This window comes from Meles meles, chromosome 9 (assembly GCF_922984935.1).
Source record: "Meles meles chromosome 9, mMelMel3.1 paternal haplotype, whole genome shotgun sequence".
NCBI lineage: Eukaryota > Metazoa > Chordata > Mammalia > Carnivora > Mustelidae > Meles > Meles meles.
The window spans coordinates 17636227-17657297 of NC_060074.1; the positions used below are offsets into that span (position 1 = coordinate 17636227).

Genomic DNA, 21071 nt, shown 5'->3' on the forward strand with positions numbered 1-21071 from the left:
CCTCCCAAGGCTGGGAAGAGAATGAAAAGAAATGACCTATCTGAAATCACAATATAAGCATAAGTATTATTCTTAGATACTGAAACCCATATCTATTATCTAGAATCAAATCACTTGTTAAATACACACATGCAAAAAACTCCTGGCTTGAACACTTTTACCATGAGCTCTAGCAACAGTCAAGGAAGAAAATAATTTGAATCACACACAAAATATTCCAACTGCCCAAAAAGAGGGGAATATTCTTTTTTTTTTTTTTTTAATTTTATTTGTTTATTTTAGAGAGAGATTGCGCATACAAGCAGGGGAAAGGGCAGAGGGAAAGAAATCTCCAGCTGACCCCACACTAAGCATGGAGCCCAATGCAGGGCTCGACCCCCCAACCCCAAGATCATGACCTGAGCCATAATCAGGAGTCTGACAATACACCAACTGAGCCACCCACATGCCCCAAGGGAATATTCTTTTAATTAAGCTAACCTAAACTTGATACCAAAAACTTATTAACAAGGACAATATAACAAAAGGAAAATTATAGGAAAATCTTATTAATGACTTCAGAGGCAAAATACATTAATAAGTTGAATCTAATAGCTTGTAAGAAAAAGAAATATCCGATCTGGGTTAATTAACGTAGGAGTGCAACTATTTTTCAATCTGATCTTACTAGACCTCTCTCCTGCACAAAAACAATTAATTCTTCTTTCCTTTCATCTTCCAACTTGCTACTGCCCTGCTTCCTCCCATTGTTTTCCTCATTTCCTTCTCTTTCTCTCCCCAGTCCTCATATCAGCGTGGAAATTCTTCACGTTCGTAACTTCAGCATCACTTAAATACTGAAGACTCAAGTTTGTTCTCTAGCCCATACATACCTCACAATTACATTTCAGACACGAGGTATCTATCTGGCGTGCTCATCCACATCCAACTAACGCAGAAATGCTGGAATTAGGACAGAGAACTGGGGAGGAGAGAGGCGCCCAGAAGGCAGCACTCTGAAGACCTACAGCGCCTCTCAGTTCTTCACTTAAGTACTGATCGGTGGAGCGTGTGAGCCTCCTGGGAAGAGAAGGCCAGACTCCCACAGAGCAGACGCAGTTTGTGTTTCCATCATTCAAGGGGAAAAACCTGCAACCTGCCGGGCCCTGGGTAGGCCACTCAGGAGCAGACCGCCGCAGGAGTGGGGGTAAAATGAGCCCTCCGCTAAAGGCTGCTATGGCCCTATTTCATGAAATCTAAAGAGCAAGACTCACATTTATTTCTAAGTAATTTAACTGTGTCCCCAAACAAAGCTCTTAAAGGAAGACAAAATACCAGAATCAAGTAAGTAAAATTAACAATGTCTGGCTTCTAATAAGAAATTACCACATTCAGCATGGGTGGCTCAGTGGGTTAAAGCCTCTGCCTTCGGCTTGGGTTATGATCTTGGGGTCCTGGGATGAAGCCCCACATCGGGCTCTCTGCTCCCTCCCTCTCTGCCTGCTTCTCTGCCTATTTGTGATATCTGTCTGTCAAATAAATAAATAAAATCTTTAAAAAAAAAAAAGAATTATCACATTCAAAGAAACAGGAAACTATGACCCATAAGAAAGAAAAATCAAACAGAAACAGATGTAGAAATGATATAGATGGGGGCGCCTGGGTGGCTCAGTGGTTTAAGCCGCTGCCTTCGGCTCAGGTCATGATCTCAGGGTCCTGGGATCGAGTCCCACGTCCGGCTCTCTGCTCTGAAGGGAGCCTGCTTCCCTATCATCCTCTCTGCCTGCCTCTCTGCCTACTTGTGATCTCTCTCTGTCAAATAAATAAATAAATAAATAAATAAATAAAATAAAAAGAAATGATATAGATGACAGAATTAGTAAACCAAGAATCAAAGAACAGTTATTATCATCATATCTCACATGTTTGAGAAGGTAAAGTAATCATGACCGTATTAAGGAGAGACATGCACAATATTCCAAAACAAACTTCTAGAGATAAAAAATACAATGTCTAATATGAAAAAACAGACTGAATGGGACTGATGGCTGGTTAGATGCCACAAAAGGAAAGATTAATGAACCTGAAGATAGCTATAGAAACTTTTCAAAATGAAACACAGGGGTGCTTGGGTGGCTCAGATGGTTGAGCATCTGCCTTTGGCTCAGGTCTGATCCCAGGGTCCTGGATCAAGACTCGCATTGAGCTCCCAGCTTAGCAGGGAGCCTGCTTCTCCCTCTCCCTCTGCTGTCCCCCGACTTGTGCTCCCTTGCTCTATCAAATAAGTAAATAAAATATTTTTTGAAAAAAAGAAAGAAACACAGGAAAAAAACAGACTGGGGGAAAAATGAATGGAATATAAATTTTTTAAAAAGTGAACGAACAGGGGTGCCTGGGTGGCTCAGTGGGTTAAAGCCTCTGCCTTCGGCTCAGGTCATGATCCCAGGGTCCTGGGATCGAGCCCCACATCGGGCTCTCTGCTCGGCAGGGAGCCTGCTTCCTTCTCTCTCTCTCTGCCTGCCTCTCTGCCTACTTGTGATCTCTGTCAAATAAATAAATAAAATCTTAAAAAAAAAAAAAAGTGAATGGAACATCAATAATGGAATAATTTCAAGCAACCTAAAATATGTCTAACTAAGTCTCTCAAATAGAAGGGGGAAGAAAAATAACTGAAGAAAACTAGGGTAAAATTTTTCTAAATTTCATGAAAATTATAAACTTACAGATCCAAAAAGGTCAATGAACCACAAGCACAAGAAACAGAAAAAGAACTACATAAATGGTTTAAAACTACTGATAAAGGGTATTATTCTAAGGGAAATAAGTTAGAGAAGGCAAGTAACATATTATTTCACTTATATGCAGAATCTAAAAAACCGGACCAAACAAAGCAGGAATAGACCCATAAATACAGAGGACAAATTGGTGGTTGCCAGAGGGGAGAAAGGTACGGAGACGGCAAAACGGGGTAAAAGGGAGGGGGAGGTGCAGACTTGCAGTGATGCAGTAAGTCACGAGAATAAAAGGTACAGCCTCGGGAATACAGTCAATGGTAGTAGGGTTGTATGGTGACAGACGGGAGTTACACTTGTGAACAGAGTGTAACACACAGACTTGTCAAATCACTGTGTTAGACACCTGAAACTAATCCAACATTATGAGTCGATTATACTTCAATTAAAGAATTAAAAAAGGCATAGGGACACTTGAGTGACTCAGTTTAGTGCCCAACCCTTGATTTCAGTTCAGGTCATAATCTCAGGGTTATGAGATCGAGTCCCATGTCGGGCTCCACGCCAGGCTCCCTCTCCCTCTGCACCTCCCCCCACAGCCAAAAAGGCATAGTCAATTATACAATTTTTTAAAATGAAGGCAAAATAAAGACTTTTTCAGACATAAAAGCTAAAAGAACTCACTACCAGAAGAGCAACACTACAAGAAATGTTAAAGTGAACCATTCACACAGAAAGAAAATGACATCATATGGAAATATGGACCTAGTCAAAGAAGAACGAACCCTAGAAATTATAAATATAGGGGTGAAATACAAAAGAGTATTTTTCTTTTTTTTTTTTAAAGATTTTATTTATTTATTTGACACACAGAGAGGGATCACAAGTAGGCAGAGAGAGAGGGGGAAGCAGGCTCCCCACCGAGCAGAGAGCCAGATGCAAGACTCAATCTCAGAACCCCGAGATCATGACCCGAGCCGAAGGCAGAAGCCCAACCCACTGAGCCATCCAGGAGCCCAGATTTTTCTCTTAAATCCCCTTAAAAGACAATTAACTGCCTAAATACAACAGCAATGCATTACAGGGATTATAATTATATAGAGCGGAATGTACAGCACCAAATGTCTATGGCAGGAAAACAAGGAAGATCCCAGGTTTATGCTATCCCCTTAAAAACTTGAAAGACAAACAAACGTAACCAAAACAAAGAAGGAAAGAAGAACATAGTAGAAGGAAATAATAGAGGTAAGAACAGAAAGCAATGAAATAAAGCTGAAAGAGAATCAATGACACTAAACGCTGCTTCTTTAAAAGACCAACAAAGGGGCGCCTGGGTGGCTCAGTGGGTTAAGCCTCTGCCTTCGGCTCGGGTCTTGATCTCAGGGTCCTGGGATCGAGTCCCACGTCGGGCTCTCTGCTCGGCAGGGAGCCTGCTTCCCTCTCTCTCTCTCTGCCTGCCTCTCTGCCTACGTGTGATCTCTCTCTCTCGCTGTCAAATAAATAAATAAAATCTTTAAAAAAAAAAAAAAAAGACCAACGAAAAAGAATAGGAAATGAACAGAGAGACATACACATTCATGCCAAGGGTTCCAATGCAAGATCAACAGTTTTCAATAGTGCTGGTTCAAGAGAAGATCCACACAGGAAAAAATTATCCGTAGCACCACACCTCACATTATACACAAATTATACAAAAATAAATTTCTACAAAGATTGTCAGTAAAACAATAAAGCTTCTAGAAGATAGTATTAGAGAACAGCTTCATGACTGTGAAGCTGTGGGGTAAGCAATGATTTTCTTAAATGGGTCACAAATACATTACCCATAAAGAAAAAGACCAATAAAGTGTACTCATTAAAATTAAGAAATGGGGTCACCTGGGTGGCTCCGCTGGTTAAGCGTCTGACTCCTGGTTTTGATTCAGGTCATGACCTCATGGATCATGGGATGGAGCCCTGCATCAGGCTCAGAGCGGAGTCGGCTCCAAGATTCTCTCCCTCTGTCCCTGTCCCTGCTCACACGTGCCCTCTCTCTAATAATAAATTAATCTGGGTTCCTGAGTGACTCAGTTGGTTAAGCGTCTGCCTTTGGCTCAGCTCATGATCCCAGCCAGGGATCGAGTCCCTTGTTGGACACCCTGCTCAGTGGGGAGCCTGCTTCTCCCTCTGCTTCTGCCCCCACCCCATGCTAGCATACCCTCCCTCTCCTCTCAAAAAATAAAATCTTTAAAAATAAATAAATAAAAATAAATCTCAAAAAATTTAAGAACTACTCTCTATCAAAGACACAATTCGGAATATGAAAAGGCAAGCAGCTACTAGAAGTAATGACTATTAATAATGTACTTAAGTTACCAACCTATTTCTGCTCTTGAGATAGAAATAAGAGCCTGCGAGATCTCCTTCAGTACATGTGTCTTCAGCTAAACTAAATAACCAAGAAATCTTTCCCAAAACAAGAACAGGGGTGCCTGGGTGGCCCTGTCAGTAGAACATGTGACTCTTGAACTCTGGGTCGTGAATTCAAGTCCTTTGCTGGGCATAAAGGGTACTTGGGGCAAAAACAAAACAAAACAAAACAAAACAAAAAAGCCAAACTTTCTCCCTAAAATTTCTTCAAGCATAATCCTGGTTTAGCAAGAAAATTCATGAAAAGCAGGTTTGGGGGGAAGCAAGTGGGCAGGCGGCAGAGAACGGTGATCAGACTGCTATCAGTTTTTCTTCCAAAAACTGGATGAACTCCTGGAGGAATTTTATTTTATTATATTTTAAAAGATTTTATGTATTTATTTGAGAGGGAGAGAGAGAGAATAAGCGAGAGGACAAGAGCAGGAAGAGAGAGAAGCAGACTACCCCCTCTCAATGAGCAAGGAGCCCAACAAGGGACTCGATTCAAGAACCCTGGGATCATGACCTAAGCCAAAGGCAGACTCCTAACTGACTGAGCCACCCAGGCACTCCTCACAGAGGAATTTTAAATGGTAAAACCTTCTGAGAAATTTTATACAGCAAAAACTTCTTTTTTTTTTTTTTTTTTTTTTTTTTTAAGATTTTATTATGACAGAGAGAGAGGTCACAAGTAGGCAGAGAGGCAGGCAGAGAGAGAGGAGGAAGCAGGCTCCCCGCGGAGCAGAGAGCCCGATGCGGGGCTCGATCCCAGGACCCTGAGATCATGACCTGAGCCGAAGGCAGCGGCTTAATCCACTGAGCCACCCAGGCGCCCCTACAGCAAAAACTTCTTGAAGATATAATGGACAGGCTAGGCAGGGCCCATTTTCTATAGCTGTCCATTTCCGGCTACACTTCAGCACAAGGTGAACTAAAAGACAGGTAGCTTCTACAAGAAACTGAAACGTGTTCCATGGGTGGTTTCGATACAAGACAAAGGTTGCCATCACAGGGGCACAGTGGCAGACACAGACATGGAGACGCAGACAAGGAAAGGATCGGGAACCAAATCAATCCACGTTTCACCCAAGGAAAACGATATGGAGTGCCCGTGCCTAGCATGTGTGAGTTCAACGAGAATACACTGAACGAGTGAATAAATCAATGAATAAATGAAGGGGAAAGACTAAAGTGACAGTGGGACAAGAATTAAGGATAGCCATGTAAAGAGAGACAAATATCCTGAAGGAAAAGAACTAGGAAGTGTATCGTGGTGAGGCAAAAAGCAAGTCAGCTCGCAGAAGCAACCAAGAAAGCAAAAAGCGCTACAGGGAGGAAAGAAAATGAAATGGTCGAAATCTTCTGAAAAGTCTGCAGGAAGAGAGGACAGGAACAGAAACTACGTCGCTCCTAATAAGAGCAAACCCAGCCCATACCGACGTTCAGGTCATCTGAGAATTCCAACCCGAATCTTCGCTGCCATTTACATTCATTTCCTAGGTGCCAGGTATTCTGCTAAGCTAAGCTATGTTCCCTCAGTTACAGCCATTTGTAGAATTAACTCAAAATATCCCAAATCAAGCTGAGCTGACACGAACATCCACCTGAGGAAACATGACTGATCGTATCTGTAACTGTGAGAGTGTTAAGTTCAACTGTCCTTTATCTGAAAAAAAAAAAAAAAAAAGAATTATGCTAATGTGAAGGACACAGTCTTGACAGATACATAAAATGGAACCTTGGAGAGGGAAGAAAACGGCAGCATTCTCCAATCCTACCTACCAAAGGTAGGAGACAGGGGAGGCCGGGCCACCTGACCATTAATAAATCCAACTCTTCTTCCAGGCCCAAATGAGCTCCCCATGTAGTTTTGCTTAGTGAACATTTGTACTCTTTTTTTTTTTTTTTAAGATTTTATTTATTTATTTGACAGACAGAGATCACAGGTGGGCAGAGAGGCAGCCAGAGAGAGAGGAGGGGAAGCAGGCTCCCCGTTGAGCAGAGAGCCCGATGTGGGGCTCGATCCCAGGACCCTGGAACCATGACCTGGGCCGAAGGCATTGGCTTTAACCCACTGAGCCACCCAGGTGCCCCCACATTTGTACTCTTTAATGATTATTTCTCACTGTAAACTGGCATTTTGGTTTTTACATTAGTCTCTCAAGAATCAGTTCCCTGAGCCTCATCAGCTCTGGGTGTACTAACAACATCATATTTTAAGACTAGAAACCAAAACACCGGACTCTAGAGAATTTATGTCCATACAACAATACTGTGAGAGTCTAGGAGCCAGCCTGGGGCAGATAGCTGGTCTCCCCTCTATCTATTGAAACCACAGTAAAAAACAAACAAACAACAAAAAAAAACAAAACAAACAAAAAAAAACAACCAACTGAGTCTGAGGGCCATCTTTTGGCTCCACAGACCGGGATCTATCTCGGAATGGCCCTACTGTACTAAGTTAGGACTGCCCTCAGAAAGGGCTTTCTCACAGTCACGCAAGGGGCTGTGCATTCATCAATCCAGAGCTTTTGGATAAGACAGATACCAAGAACCCCTAATGATATTATCTTGAAAATCATCTGGCACATTAGAAATACTCAGCGCTTAAGAAATGATTAAAGGGGGTGCCTGGGTGGCTCAGTGCCTTCGGCTCAGGTCATGGTCTCAGGGTCCTGGGATCGAGCCCCGCATCGGCTTTCTGCTCAGCAGGGAGCCTGCTTCTCCCTCTCTCTCTGCCTACTTGTGATCTCTCTCTCTGTCAAGTAAGTAAGTAAAATCTTAAAAAAAAAAAAAAAAAGAAAAGAAAAGAAATGATTAAAGAACGGCTCAATTTTGTAGAAGACAGAGCCGAAGTAAACTGTTCTAGCTGGGCGCCTGGGTGGCTCAGTGGATTAAGCCGCTGCCTTCGGCTCAGGTCATGATCTCAGGGTCCTGGGATCGAGCCCCGCATCGGGCTCTCTGCTCCGCAGGGAGCCTGCTTCCTCCTCTCTCTCTGCCTGCCTCTCTGCCTACTTGTGATCTCTCTCTCTGTCAAATAAATAAATAAAATCTTTAAAAAAAAAAAAAAAAAAAAACTGTTCTAGCTACTGTAGGGATCAGGCCAAAGAAGATCAAGAGAAGCCAGGCCACAGGACTCAAGCAGCTCTGGGGTCACAGGCCAATTTCTTAGACTGCCTGGGCCTGGGCCTTGGTGTCCTCTTCTGTAAAATGAGGGGATGGGACTAGGTCATCTCGAAGGTCCCTTTTCATTCTAAATTCTATTCCAATCGGTTCCTTCAGTGGTAAATGGGAAAGGTACAGAAACAAATTTACCAAGAAAAATGAAAAGTAGCTTTCCTCAAACAATATAGTACATTTCTTCCCAAGTGGAATCTGTTTTACCTCCATGACAATAAAACTAGATCCAATGAGATAGAAGAATTAGCATATAGAGTACAACATCAGGCTACTACAGGCGTAACTGGAGAATAAAAACAAAAAGGGAGGACTTACGCATGTCTTTCATATCTGAGGGTTTCTCGGACGGACCATGCCACCTGGTATGGCGAGGCCTGCTCTGCGTCCTCGGGTTCCTCTCCGCTCTCTTCTGACCAGTCCAACCCTGGGACATATGAGAAGATATGGCAAGTTAGAAAAAAATGCATTTTTATTTAAAATTTAGGAAAAAGGCTACCCAAAACGTATAACCCAAAACCTACAGCACATACTACCACTGTATGAATAAATGCCTCCCTGTTCTGACAAAAATATTAATAATGATGTGTGACACAGACTCAGGTTTAAAAAAATGACACTGTGACCAAAAAAACCCTGTACTCCAAGGATGAACTTGTCAGACACTTCACAGATGGAGTGGAAACATAAGCAGAGTTCAGGTCTTTCCTCCCACCAAAACATCATACGTTAAACCTCATACATAATGTCAGAAAAACTGTAAAACAAGGGTAATGTATGATCAGATAAGAAAGAAGTCAAAATGGACTGGTGGATTCACGCTACACTTCCACAAAGGAGGGCCCCAGGATAAACCGTCAAAGGCAGACACTCCATCCATGCCCTTTCCCGACACCTCCAGAGGAAAAGGACCCCATCCACCAGGCAGGGCCATGCCCTGGCTCTTGTCCTCTGCAGAAAGCGGGAAGGGTATGAGGTCAATATTCTGTTTCTACTGTGGCCTGGGCTTTCTTTGAATTCTTTTAAAGAAGAATTCACATTTTGCACATTTTGAAAAACAAGTTTAGAGGGGAAAACAGAGAAATACAGGATGAACAATGCTTACTTACTTTGTTAGATGCCACTAATTCTAATGACTGGATAAGTATTAGCTTCCAACATAAGGTTTTTACCTTCTTGGAAGTTTTGTATCTTGAAAAGGCCTCAATAAGTACCGATGTTGCACAGTCTAACATGAGTAACTTTAATACACTTATACCGCTATGACACTTGAATTAGATACCTTGAGAACTAGTATTCAGTCTTCCTTCTTGAGACCCTCAAAAATCAAAAGACCATCTTCATTAGACAGTTATGTTAGAAGGGACCTCACAGGTTGCTTCTATAATTTAAATGAGTTTACAGGTGCCAAATAGGGAAGTTAAGAAAAGGGGAATAGAAATGCAAATTATAAATGCTTAAAATTAAGTAACACATTGCCACTGGCATAAAGAAACCTCAAATCAAGTTCTAAGATGACTATGCAAATGTTAGGTCACCTTAAAAAGTAAGTTTAAAAAAAAAAAAAGTTACTTTCTCTTAAATAATTAGTGGTTAAAAAAAAAAGTAAAAACCAAGTAATCAGAATAGCATTAGCTTCAGGACAGGATACTGAAAGGCGAGGTCTTTCAAACACAAAGTGACACTTAAGGTAACTTTTCAAATTGGGATTTGAATTATTTTTTATCGTTTTTGTGTAATTAATAATAATTTCTACTAAGTCACCTCTATCTTCTCTGAAAAAGTCAAGATCTAAGTTGTAAAAACTAAGATGGAAGTGTTTCTCTTGTGAAATTAACTGTCCAATAAAGCAAACCTTTGATCTTGGCTTCATTATCACTAGTTTCAATATAACTAACTGAGATGACCAGCGCAGACAAGACTGTAAAAGCTGGTTACAAGACTGCATTTTTCTTCGAGTATTCCTTGCTGACATGAAGGCAGACTACACTCGGTCATAACAGTGCATTACAATTTCTGGCTTCTCCAGAGTAACCTTTGTTTTGAAAACCTAGGACCCTAATATGCTTAAATTTAAAAAATTAAAATAAAAATAAAAGGGGGGGTTGCCTTCGACTCAGGTCATGATCCCAAGGTCCTCGGCTGGAGCCCTGTGTGGGACACCCTGCTTCTCCCTCTCCCTGTGACTTTCGTCCCTGCACATGCTCTCTCACTCTGTCTCAAATGAATAAATAAAAATCATTAAAGAAAAAAAGAAGACAACACTTTTTCTGTAAGTTTTCATTCTGTTCAAAATGACAAAAACCAGACCAACAAAACAGTTTGTTTCAAAAGCTAAAAAAATTACCCGCATCCATAAATACACAAAAGTATAAATACTTAATAGATGGCACAGGTACGTTGTAGACCAAGAGGCAAACATCTGGGAAGAAATAAAGTTAGATTTTGCCCCCAAACTAGTACCCAATGAATTCTAAATAGAGGACTATAATGTAAATAATCAAACAATAAAAGGACTAAAAGAAAATATGGGTAAATATATTCATACTCTTGGAGCCCAAACAAGTAACAAACAAAATAAAGCAAAACAAAAAGTCTGATTCAAAAGGAAAAAATTCGAAAAAACCAGAATGCATAAACACTTTAAAATCCTCAATTCCAGAATCATTATCAGAGATATTTAAAAGCAAGTAACAAATAGGAGGCTTTGCAACAAACATGAAATATGTATAAAAAGATCTTACCAAATCAATTAAAAAAAAAAAAGCCCTTCAATAGAAATGAGTGAAAAAAAAACTCGAAATAAACAAGAAATACAAATGTCCAAAAAGCATTATCAACACATATTCAAAGCTACATTACTAATTCAAAACAGCAATTTTCACTTAAAGAATGTTCCATAAATCCCCAGGGGTCCCGAAAACCCTCTTAGGGAGGGAGTTCCTTAGGTCAATGCTATCTTTAAAATAAGACAGTATTTGCTTTTTTCACTGTGTTGGCATTTACACTGATGGTTAAAAAAAAAAAGAGGGGCGCCTGGGTGGCTCAGTGGGTTAAGCCTCTGCCTTCGGCTCAGGTCGTGATTTCAGGGTCCTGGGATCGAGCACCACATCAGGGTCTCTGTTCAGCAGGGAGCCTGCTTCCTCCTCTCTCTCTGCCTGCCTCTCTGCCTACTTGTGATCTCTGTCAAATAAATAAATAAAATCTTAAAATATAAAGAAAGAAACAAACAAACAACAGCACGGCAGGTAAACGTGCTGGTACCTCAATATCAAACAGGGCAGCGGCACCAAACTATACAAGCAGTCACTCTGTTTCACACCATGACGTGCAGTTACAGGAATAGATAATAAGTAAATAAGTTTTAATATTATCCTTGGGGCACCTAGGGTGGCTCAGTCACTTAAGCATCTGCCTTCAGCTTGGGTCATGATCCCAGGGTCCCGGGATGGAGCCCCGCACTTTGGTGGGGAGCCTGCTTCTCCCTCTGCCTGCTGCTTGCCCTGCTTGCGCTTTCTCTCCCTCTCTCTGACAAATAAATAAAACCTTAAAAGAAAAAAAAAAGAATATCCTTGAAAATCTTGGTATATTAAAGACTGTTTATTTTATTAAATCTTAGTTCTTGACTACACATCCTCACACCGGTCTTTGTGACCCCGGGTGAAGTCAGAAGGCCCCCGTGCTGCGCCCCGAAGGCGTATGGTGGTTGTCTTGAAGGAAAGCACCGGCAGCACGGATGTAACTGTGACCTCAACGAGCTGCTTTTTCCCCCCATTCAACACCATTTTTATTTGAAAGAGCGACTGACAAGCGATGGTTATTAAGACTCGGATTTTTCTAAAATGAACACAGTGAAACTGTCACTTCAAGGAAAACAATGGGCAGGATTTGCTGCCAAAATTCAGATTTTCACTTGAATGCTTGATTTTTGTTTTTTGAAAACTTGGAAGTCATCACTGAGTCTATGACAACTTTCTTACAGAGTTTTCCGATGAGGGTGTTGGGAGTATTAACGAACGTGATTTTGTTTTGTTTTTGAGTAGGCTGCACCCCTAGCATGGAGCCCAGCCCAGGGCTGGAACTTACAACCCTGAGATCAAGACCTAAGCTGAGATCAAGAGTTGGATGTTTAACTGATGAAGCCACCAAGGGGTCCCACGAATGTGGTTTTTAAAATTTTGTATAATTAAATATGTCCACATTTGGAACAGGTGCTTAACTAGGTAAACCAATATTTTCCAAATGACCAGTGTATGGTGTTACAAAATCACGCATGGGTAAAAAGATCCACTCAAAGTGCAAAGCAGATCAATGGATTTTTAACGTAATGGCTTGCAAAATTCCTTGACATGGTTTCAGATTTCACACTGTAACTAATCTTTAAGAAACTACCATTTGTCATATTTTGGCGTCGGATCAGATACGAATATCCACAATTATTTTTAAAAAGCTAGTAAAATATTCTTCCCTTTTCCAACTACAACGTGTAAGCCCTATTTTCACATATTAATCAAAACCACGTATCACGGCAGATTGACTGCTGAAGCAGACAGGAGAATCTAGCTGTCTTCCAGCAAATCACACATTTTTTTAAGATTTACAAAACAAGAGGCGCCTAGGTGGCTCGGTTGTTGAGCGTCTGCCTTCGGCTTACATCATCATCCCAGGGTCATGGGATGAAGCCCCATATCAGCTCCCTGCTCAGTAGGAAGCCTGCTTCTCCCTCTCCCCCTGCTTGTCTTCCCTCTCTAGCTGGGTCTCTTGCTGTCAAATAAATAAATAAAATTAAAAAAAAAAAAAAAAAGATTTACAAAACAATGTAAAATAATGTTCTTCTCATTATATTTCTTTTCAGAAAACATAGCTATTTCATAAAAAGAACATGTTACCATGTTTAAAAATGCATTAACATTTTTAAAATTTCTCAGTTATAACTTCTAATTCAGTAAATATCAACAAATGCAGCTCACATACACACAGGCTCTATGATGTCCTCAATCATGTTTAGGTGTAAAGGGATTCTAAGGCCAAAATTTGAGAAGCGCTGATCTAAGGCATGCAAATTAAAGCAAATTTTCTATCATATTTGCAAAGGCACAATAATAACCAATATCCAGTACTGTAAAGATGCGGAGAAACTGTCATTCTCATACCCTGCTGAAAGAAGGGTATTGTGTCAAAACAGTTCTGACGGAAAACTTGACAACATGTATCAAAAAAAGCTTTAAAAAAAATGCAAAAGCTTGGAATAGCAATTCTGCTTCTAGGAATCTGTTTGAAGGAAAAATTAAAGATGTGACAGTAATTATTTTACTATGAGGCGATACAGCTACAACACTTTATAATAATATAAACTGGAAACAACCTAAATTAGAGAAAGAATTCAGCTGTGACAAATTACATCGTGTATGAAAAATTACTACCTTCACCATACATCATGGAAAATTTTAAAACAGGTTATAAAACGTATGTATAGCAGGAACCCAATTTTACAGATATGAAATACACTAAGGCATTAACAAACGGGTATTAATAAGATCTGGGTGTTTTACTTTTTTTCCTCTATACCTTTTCTCTAAGTTTTATTAGTTGTTTTAATTATTGAAAGTCACACATGGTTTAGTAACAGGTGAAACAATATAAAACTTCCTATCAGAAGAGCTGCCATCCCCATCTCCATAAAAACACATCCAGTCTAATTCTGTCTTCCCCTTGACAGTCAGTGTTAACAGCCTGGTCGTGTATAACCACTCACGCTTTAGAGACCTGTGCTTACACCCAACAGGCAAACATCTATCTGTCCATATGCCTGATTGATAGATAACACTATGTCCCTTGTTTTTTTATTTAAGATTTTATTTATTTATTTGAGAGAGAGAAAGATCACAAGGAGGCAGAGAGGCAGGCAGAGAGAGAGAGAAGCAGGCTCCCCACTGAGCAGAGAGCCCAGTGCGGGGCTCGATCCCAGGACCCTGAGATCATGACCTGAGCCGAAGGCAGAGGCTTTAACCCACTGAGCCACCCAGGCACCCTTTTTCACTTTTATTTTTATAAAAATGGGGTAATACAGTACCTATGGATTTTTTCCTCCTTGGTAATATAACATGCGCACATCTACTTATATTGTTTGAGGATTTTTAATACTACCGGCAATGCTACAATAAACGTATCCTTACATTCTGGTATTTTCTTCACCCATAGGAATAGAATCCCAAAAGTGAGTCTGTTGGCTATATATACACTCTTTTTTTTTTTTAAAGATTTTATTTATTTATTTGTCAGAGAGAGAGAGACAGAGAGAGAAAGATCACAAGTAGGCAGAGAGGCAGGCAGAGGCAGAGGGAGAGGCAGGCTCCCTGCCCAGCAAGGAGCCCCATATGGGACTTGATCCCAGGACGCTGGGATCACGACCCAAGCCGAAGGCAGCCGCTTAACCAACTGAGCCACTCAGGCGTCCCGGCTATATATACACTCTTAATTAGTAAACAATGTCACATTACTCACCAGGAATGTAGACGCTTCATCAACACTGGATATAATTTTTGCCATTCTGATAGTAATTGTTAGTCTAATTTGCATTTCCACACCTGCTATGGGGATTGAGGTTTTCATTGGTTTACTGACCATTTATCTTTCTTCTTCGTCTATTCCCATCCTTTTCCTATTTTTCTATTACTATCATGTCATGCAAATGATTTTTCCTAAAGTTAGAATCATAGCTCACACCGTAATTAAAGGTTGAAATAATCACAGAACAATCAAACTTTCAATAAGAAAATATCAAATACCTGGATGAACCTGGGATCGGACAAATTTTCTTGAGTAGGAAAATTCAGAAGCAATGAAGGAAAGACATTTCACTACATTAAAGTTTTACCTGTATTTTTTTCACTTTTAAATCATAAATCGGTATCGCTTTGGGAAATTTTTTTTTTCAAGTTTTTTTTTTAAACTGTCAGCAGGTATTAACAATGCTATCATTATTCCAAAGTCCTAAGATAAGACATGTCGAAAAGTTCATCAGACACAGGTGCTGAGCTCACAGGGGCAGAAAACCACACAACAGCCTTTTAATACTTCTGGTGCTACCACTAACTTAGAAACTGTGACTGCGATTCCAAATTTCCCAACTCCTATTTCCATATCCTGTCCACCAAGGATCATCTCCTCAACCTAGCATATTGCCTTTATGATGGCCTCCCCAAACAGAGTTCTTCCCTGGACCACGGGGTCGCAGGGTCCCTCCAGCCCCGTGACATACACGGCAGTTCTGAACGCAGAGCCTCCCGTGGAAGGGTGGGCACCTTCCGTGCGGGCGAGCTGGGAAACGAGAGAACTCACCTAAGTGGGGAAACAGATCAGTGTCCAACTGATGTTTCTGGGTGCACAGTTTCACCAGTCTCTGCAGGCGACTTATACAGGAGAAGTGTGGCGAGAAGGCTGTGGCTTTCATGAGGACCCGGTCAGTCCTGGGCGGGTCCACGGCGGGAGCCCTACTGGATGGCAGGAGGGGCAGCGGCCTCTTGTGGGACAACTGCCTTGCTTGTGCTATAGTGTGCGTGGTGGGGGCCACTCCCTGCATTGGTAGGCTGGTGTTCGGAGGTGGAGGTGACTTGCAGACTAAACCCTGCGGTGGCGGTGGCGCTGGAGGTTTCAAAGAAGTGGATAAAGGTGACAGGTGGGAGTGCTGCTGCGGGGGCTGCTGCTGTGAAGGCGCAGGAGGGGGACTAAAGTGCTCTTGTCGGACTTTCAAAATCTCGGTCTCTCTCTGGCGCTGCCGATTCTGGGCCAACTTGCTCTGCAACTTCTTTCTCACAGTTGCCCCTTTCTTTAGGTCGTCATCTTCCTCGTTGAAAGCGAATGGGTCTTCCAACTCGGTTTCCAGGTAGTGGAGAGGGACCCTAGCCCCGGGTGGAGAGAGGGACATGCCATCCAGTCCATTGGGCATCTTCAAGGCCAACGGGGGCACCGTCAGGCTAAAGGCCATGGTATCCATCTGGTGCCTGACCTTCACCTCATCTATAGGATCGTTCTTTTTCTTCCTCTCTTTTTTCGGGATAAAGCCAAGTACCTGCAAGTGGCTGTTGCAGTACCTTTAAAAAGACACACACACACACACACACACAGGGAAATGTTCATGATATACACTAAGAGAAGTCGAATATAAAACTACATAGTACAAAATGTAAATCCTACCTAATATATTAAACATGCAGGACTATAGGAACTTTTGGCACTCACAGATTTAATACCAACGACCTGCACTACTCTCAAGCAAGCCTCAATGTCTGCAATTTTCCTGAAGCAAATAGGGGAGTTGTGTGTGTCAGAGGCCGCCAGACAGAAGCCAGTCATGCAAATACTGAGCGGCCCTGGATAACCACCCAGCTGTGGCTTCTCACTCTGCTTTGTGACTTTGTATTCACAGCACAAAATAACTCATCAAGTCTAAAGGATCTCTAAAAACTCTTGTTATGGGGAGGGGGAAAAATATGTACATATATATTTATATATATATATATATACTATATATATACACACACATATATATCCCAATGTCATTCAAGTATTTGTAGATTCCCAACAATCTTATGACATAACCCGTAAAAATATCAAGTGTCTACACTATATTCTACACACACACAGACTAAGAGAGAGAGGGAAACAGTATAAAGAAGGGAAGGAGATAGTAAAATAATAAAACTAGTTAGAGGGATTACAGATGAAATGAGTTCCTCAGCAGCCAGAGAAGTACATGTTTTCTACTGCAGCAGGTACTAAAATAATGCCCTTTATACAGATGAGGAAGCTAAACTTGATAAAAATTAAATAACTTGCCCCAAACCCCCATCTAGAAACTGACAGAGCTGAGACTCAAAGGAGGAATCAAAGCCCAGAAGACTCTCCCTTGTCTTCAGCAATGAGGATACTTTTGTAATGTCAATGGTATTTTCAAAATACTAGAAAGGACAGAATCCTTCTACTTAATAAGAAGGCAGAATGCATGTTGTCCCCATAAACCACACCAAAAACCTAAGGAGGCTTTCAACCGGTAGAAAAGTAGTGTTTCCCAGACTGGTACTCTTCACGCATTTTAGAAGGTCAGCAAGTACACCATAAAGACTAGTTCACACTTAAATAAATTCGGAAAATGCTGGCTTCAACAGAATTAGTAATTTTGTTGTTTGCTTCTGCTGAACAACTTCTCAAAGCATTTTGTATGATAATGTGCATTATGCTTCAAGGTGGCAATATACCCGTCTGGCAGTGTTTCCCAAACTTATTGGAAAATGCCATCTATTTTCATTGTAGTGCACCTGTGATCTCTACAGAGCAGGGTGTGCGGGAAAATGGCAATGAAGTAATTAATGTCAATCTGCAAACTCACTGGGCTGTATCAGACAAATTTTTAAATATTTGTTCAAAATACATATTCACCAAAGGATCAAGAGACACATGGTTTTGTTGGTTTGTCTTAGAAATCAGTCTGTTAGAAACTCGCCTCAATTTTAATAGGACTATTAAGAAAAAGCTTTCAGGACAGTCAGGAAAATCTGTACCACGTGTGTGTGCACACACCTGCACATACACCCATAACAGGTTGGGGTTAGGTCTCACATAGATCTTAAAGAGCATAGATTTATAAAGCTGTAGCCAACAAGGAAAAAAGGTTTCAAGGGGTAACTGCATGATTTTTGTTGTTTTTTCAAGTCATTTTTAAATTAACAAAAGGATTAGTAGGGGAGAAGTGAGATGGGACTGAACTTGGAAATGGAATTTTTGTGCTTATTACACGTGGGCAACCCGCACGGGAAACTGAGCTTCCTCCATGCCAGCACCGGTAACCCGGCAGAGGCTAACCTGCAGGTCCAGCCCTCCTTCTACCTCACCCTGGGCTCCTGCTCGAGCTGCGCTCTCAGCACAACCACCACCGAGCCTGAGCTGGTAGAACACTTCCTCCTCTCGAAGGGAAAAGCTTTCACAGCTAGAATTACAACAGCTTCCTTCATTATGATCAGCGTTTAAAAGAAGTATGCAGGGATGCCTGGGTGGCTCAGTCGGGTTGAAGTGTCTTCAACTCAGGTCCCAGCGTCCTGAGATCAAACCCCATGTCTGGCTCCCTCCTCAGCGGGGAGTCTGCTTCTTCCTCTGCCCTGCTCACGCTGTCTCTCTCTCTCTCTCCCCCAAATAAATAAATAAAATTAAAAAAAAAAAAGAGAACTGCCCTTTTAAAAAAAAAAGATATGCAAATATGACTGAATAACTATACAGGGGAGTGAGGGCTAATGGGTTCTTCTGAAGGGATGAAAATGTTGTAAATCAGACTGTGATGATAGTTGTACAACCTTGTAAATATACTAAAAAATACTAACTGGACACTTCAAATGAGTGAATTGTATCAGATGTGAATGATATCTTAATTTAACTGTTTAGGAAAATAGTAAACATACAAGAAACAAAAAACTTCTTGACAAATATACACTATTAAAATATATAAAATTATAGCAAACATACTTAAAGTATTATGTAAAATAACCAATTTAATATAACCACTTATCTCTCTGAGAAACCAAGGCTACAATAATAAGCCTTAGCTTCCCACCATACATTAGAAAATGAACTTTACTTTTTTAATTATACCAACACTCCTACTAAACGTAACACGATTCTATTCCAAAGAGGCAGAATCCCGTAAGTGGGCATTTTTAATACATACCAGAAGTTAGACCTCAGATACTAAGAAGCTTCCTTTAGCTGATCACCAATTAGATAATCTTATCAACTAAAAGTCCTTGGGGGTTTGTTTTCTAAAATAATACATAAAACCATCTCAAATTCCGAAGTGTCTGAAGAGTAACTGCATTAACAATAATGAAGGCTTATTTTCAAAAGAATTATCAACCTTTTCTACATTATGTCATACAGTGTAGTTACTAACCAGCAATATTTACACACATGCTAGACCTTACCGCAATTCAACCTCCTACTGACGTCTACTTTAATCTATTTCCTAACAACTCTACAAATAATAAAAATATTGGGGCGCCTGGGTGGCTCAGTGGTTTAGGCCACTGCCTTCGGCTCGGGTCATGATCTCAGGGTCCTGGGATCGAGTCCCGCATCGGGCTCTCTGCTCGGCAGGGAGCCTGCTTCCCTCTCACTCTCTCTGCTTGCCTCTCTGCCTACTTGTGATCTCTCTCTGTCAAATAAATAAATAAAATCTTTAAAAAATAATAATAATAATAATAATAATAAAATATTAATACCATATGCATTGGTTTGAACCAATTTTTTTAAAAAATTTATGTAACTTAGTACTTCAGGGTAATTTCTCTCAACATAGCCACACAAAAGTCCTTCCCCTTCTTTTCTTGTTCTAAAAAGAGGAAATTACTTTGAATAGCAAGGTGAAGACCTATGATTCAGAGAATTAATATTATGGAGAAATTCAGAGCAACTCTTATTTTACTTTTCCCTGCTAGCTATTAAGATAGTACTTGCTTCTGCTAAAATGAAAAAACAAACAAACAAACAAAAAAAAAAACCAAAAAAACCCCAAGGTGGACAATTGCAAATGTGGTAAACTAAATTTAAGACAAAATTAAATTTTTGTCTTAAAAATTTAATGCCTGGCTGGCTCAGCAGGAGGAGACTGGGACTGTTGATCTCAGTGTCATCAACTGGAGCCCTGCATTGGGTGTAAAGATTACTTAAATAAGTAACTTTTTTTAAAAAAGGACAAAATTATAGATGTGTTTACAGTGGAGCCTGGAGTAAAAAATGAATCCAAGTTCATCAATTCTTCAAGTTAAAAAAGGCCAAGGCTGGGGCGCCTTGGTGGCTCAGTGGGTTAAGTCTCTGCCTTCGGCCCAGGTCATGATCTCAGGGTCGTAGGATGGAGCCCCACATCGGGCTCTCTGCTGAGCAGGGAGCCTGTTCCCCCCCTCTCTCTGCCTACCTGTGATCTCTCTGTCAAATAAATAAAATCTTCAAAAAAAAAAAAAAAAAAAAAAAAAGAAAAAGGCCAGGACTAAGAAATGGACAGGTTAAGTCAGCTAGAAGCAGCCGGACAGGTATGTTTAGCCAGGTACAGTGGTCCCTTTCTCAACGGAGATTAAAATTTTATTCCTTGCCTCATTGAGCAGCTGCTTCTAACTTTCAGGTACTGTAATGTGAAGCTTTAAGTGCTCATTAGAAATTCCAAGGGAGTATTCCCAAATCACCACATGATGCTATCTATACTCATTTTGGTGGGAGCTCTACGAACACAAATTATTTATTTCACTGTAAAAGTGTAAAAAAAAGTGTAAAAGTGTAAAAACTGCTCACCATGCACAACATATGACCCCTTTATGCATATGACCAATTTATGCAGGTGACATCTGCTTGCGCATAGGAACAAGGACCAAGGTTGTACATACATATTTGAGAGATAAAAGTAAAAAGTTCCCATTTTCTACCTAAAGATAACAGTATTGGAAACTTTTGGAAAGTAATTGTGCAACTGTCTGTAATATCCTACAATGACCCCCATGGTTTCTGGAGAACTGAAGAAAAAGAAATGAAAAAGAGATTATATATGAATTTTCTTGAGAATAAGAAAGATAAGTATCATAAGACTCTCTAAAAACATCTCCATGTTTTTTAATTCAGCCTAGTAAAAATTCATAATCCTAGTGATAAAGCCTACTCTTACTATGAACATACCATTTCTCAATTATGTTAAACATACTTTATATGGAACTTTTTTAACCAAAAGAGGCAAGATTACAGAGCAATGTCAAACACTGCTTT

The 21071-nt window shown here is 40.6% G+C and overlaps 1 protein-coding gene and 1 long non-coding RNA gene across 7 annotated transcripts in view; one reads left to right on the plus strand and one right to left on the minus strand.

Annotated features, from left to right (window-relative positions):
* INO80D (INO80 complex subunit D) overlaps positions 1–21071 on the minus strand; it is a 72653-nt gene that overhangs the window by 30698 nt on the left and 20884 nt on the right. For all 6 annotated transcript variants that reach the window (XM_046019878.1, XM_046019875.1, XM_046019877.1 and 3 more), the window contains 2 exons: positions 15618–16369; positions 8595–8703 (listed from right to left, as the gene is read on the minus strand). In XM_046019878.1, the coding sequence (XP_045875834.1) occupies positions 8595–8703; positions 15618–16369 (861 nt within the window). The remainder of the gene's footprint in view (positions 1–8594; positions 8704–15617; positions 16370–21071) is intronic.
* LOC123951170 lies at positions 13846–19716 on the plus strand. Its single transcript, XR_006820359.1, has 3 exons — positions 13846–13883; positions 17383–17385; positions 19706–19716. It is a non-coding gene; the product is annotated as an uncharacterized LOC123951170 (long non-coding RNA).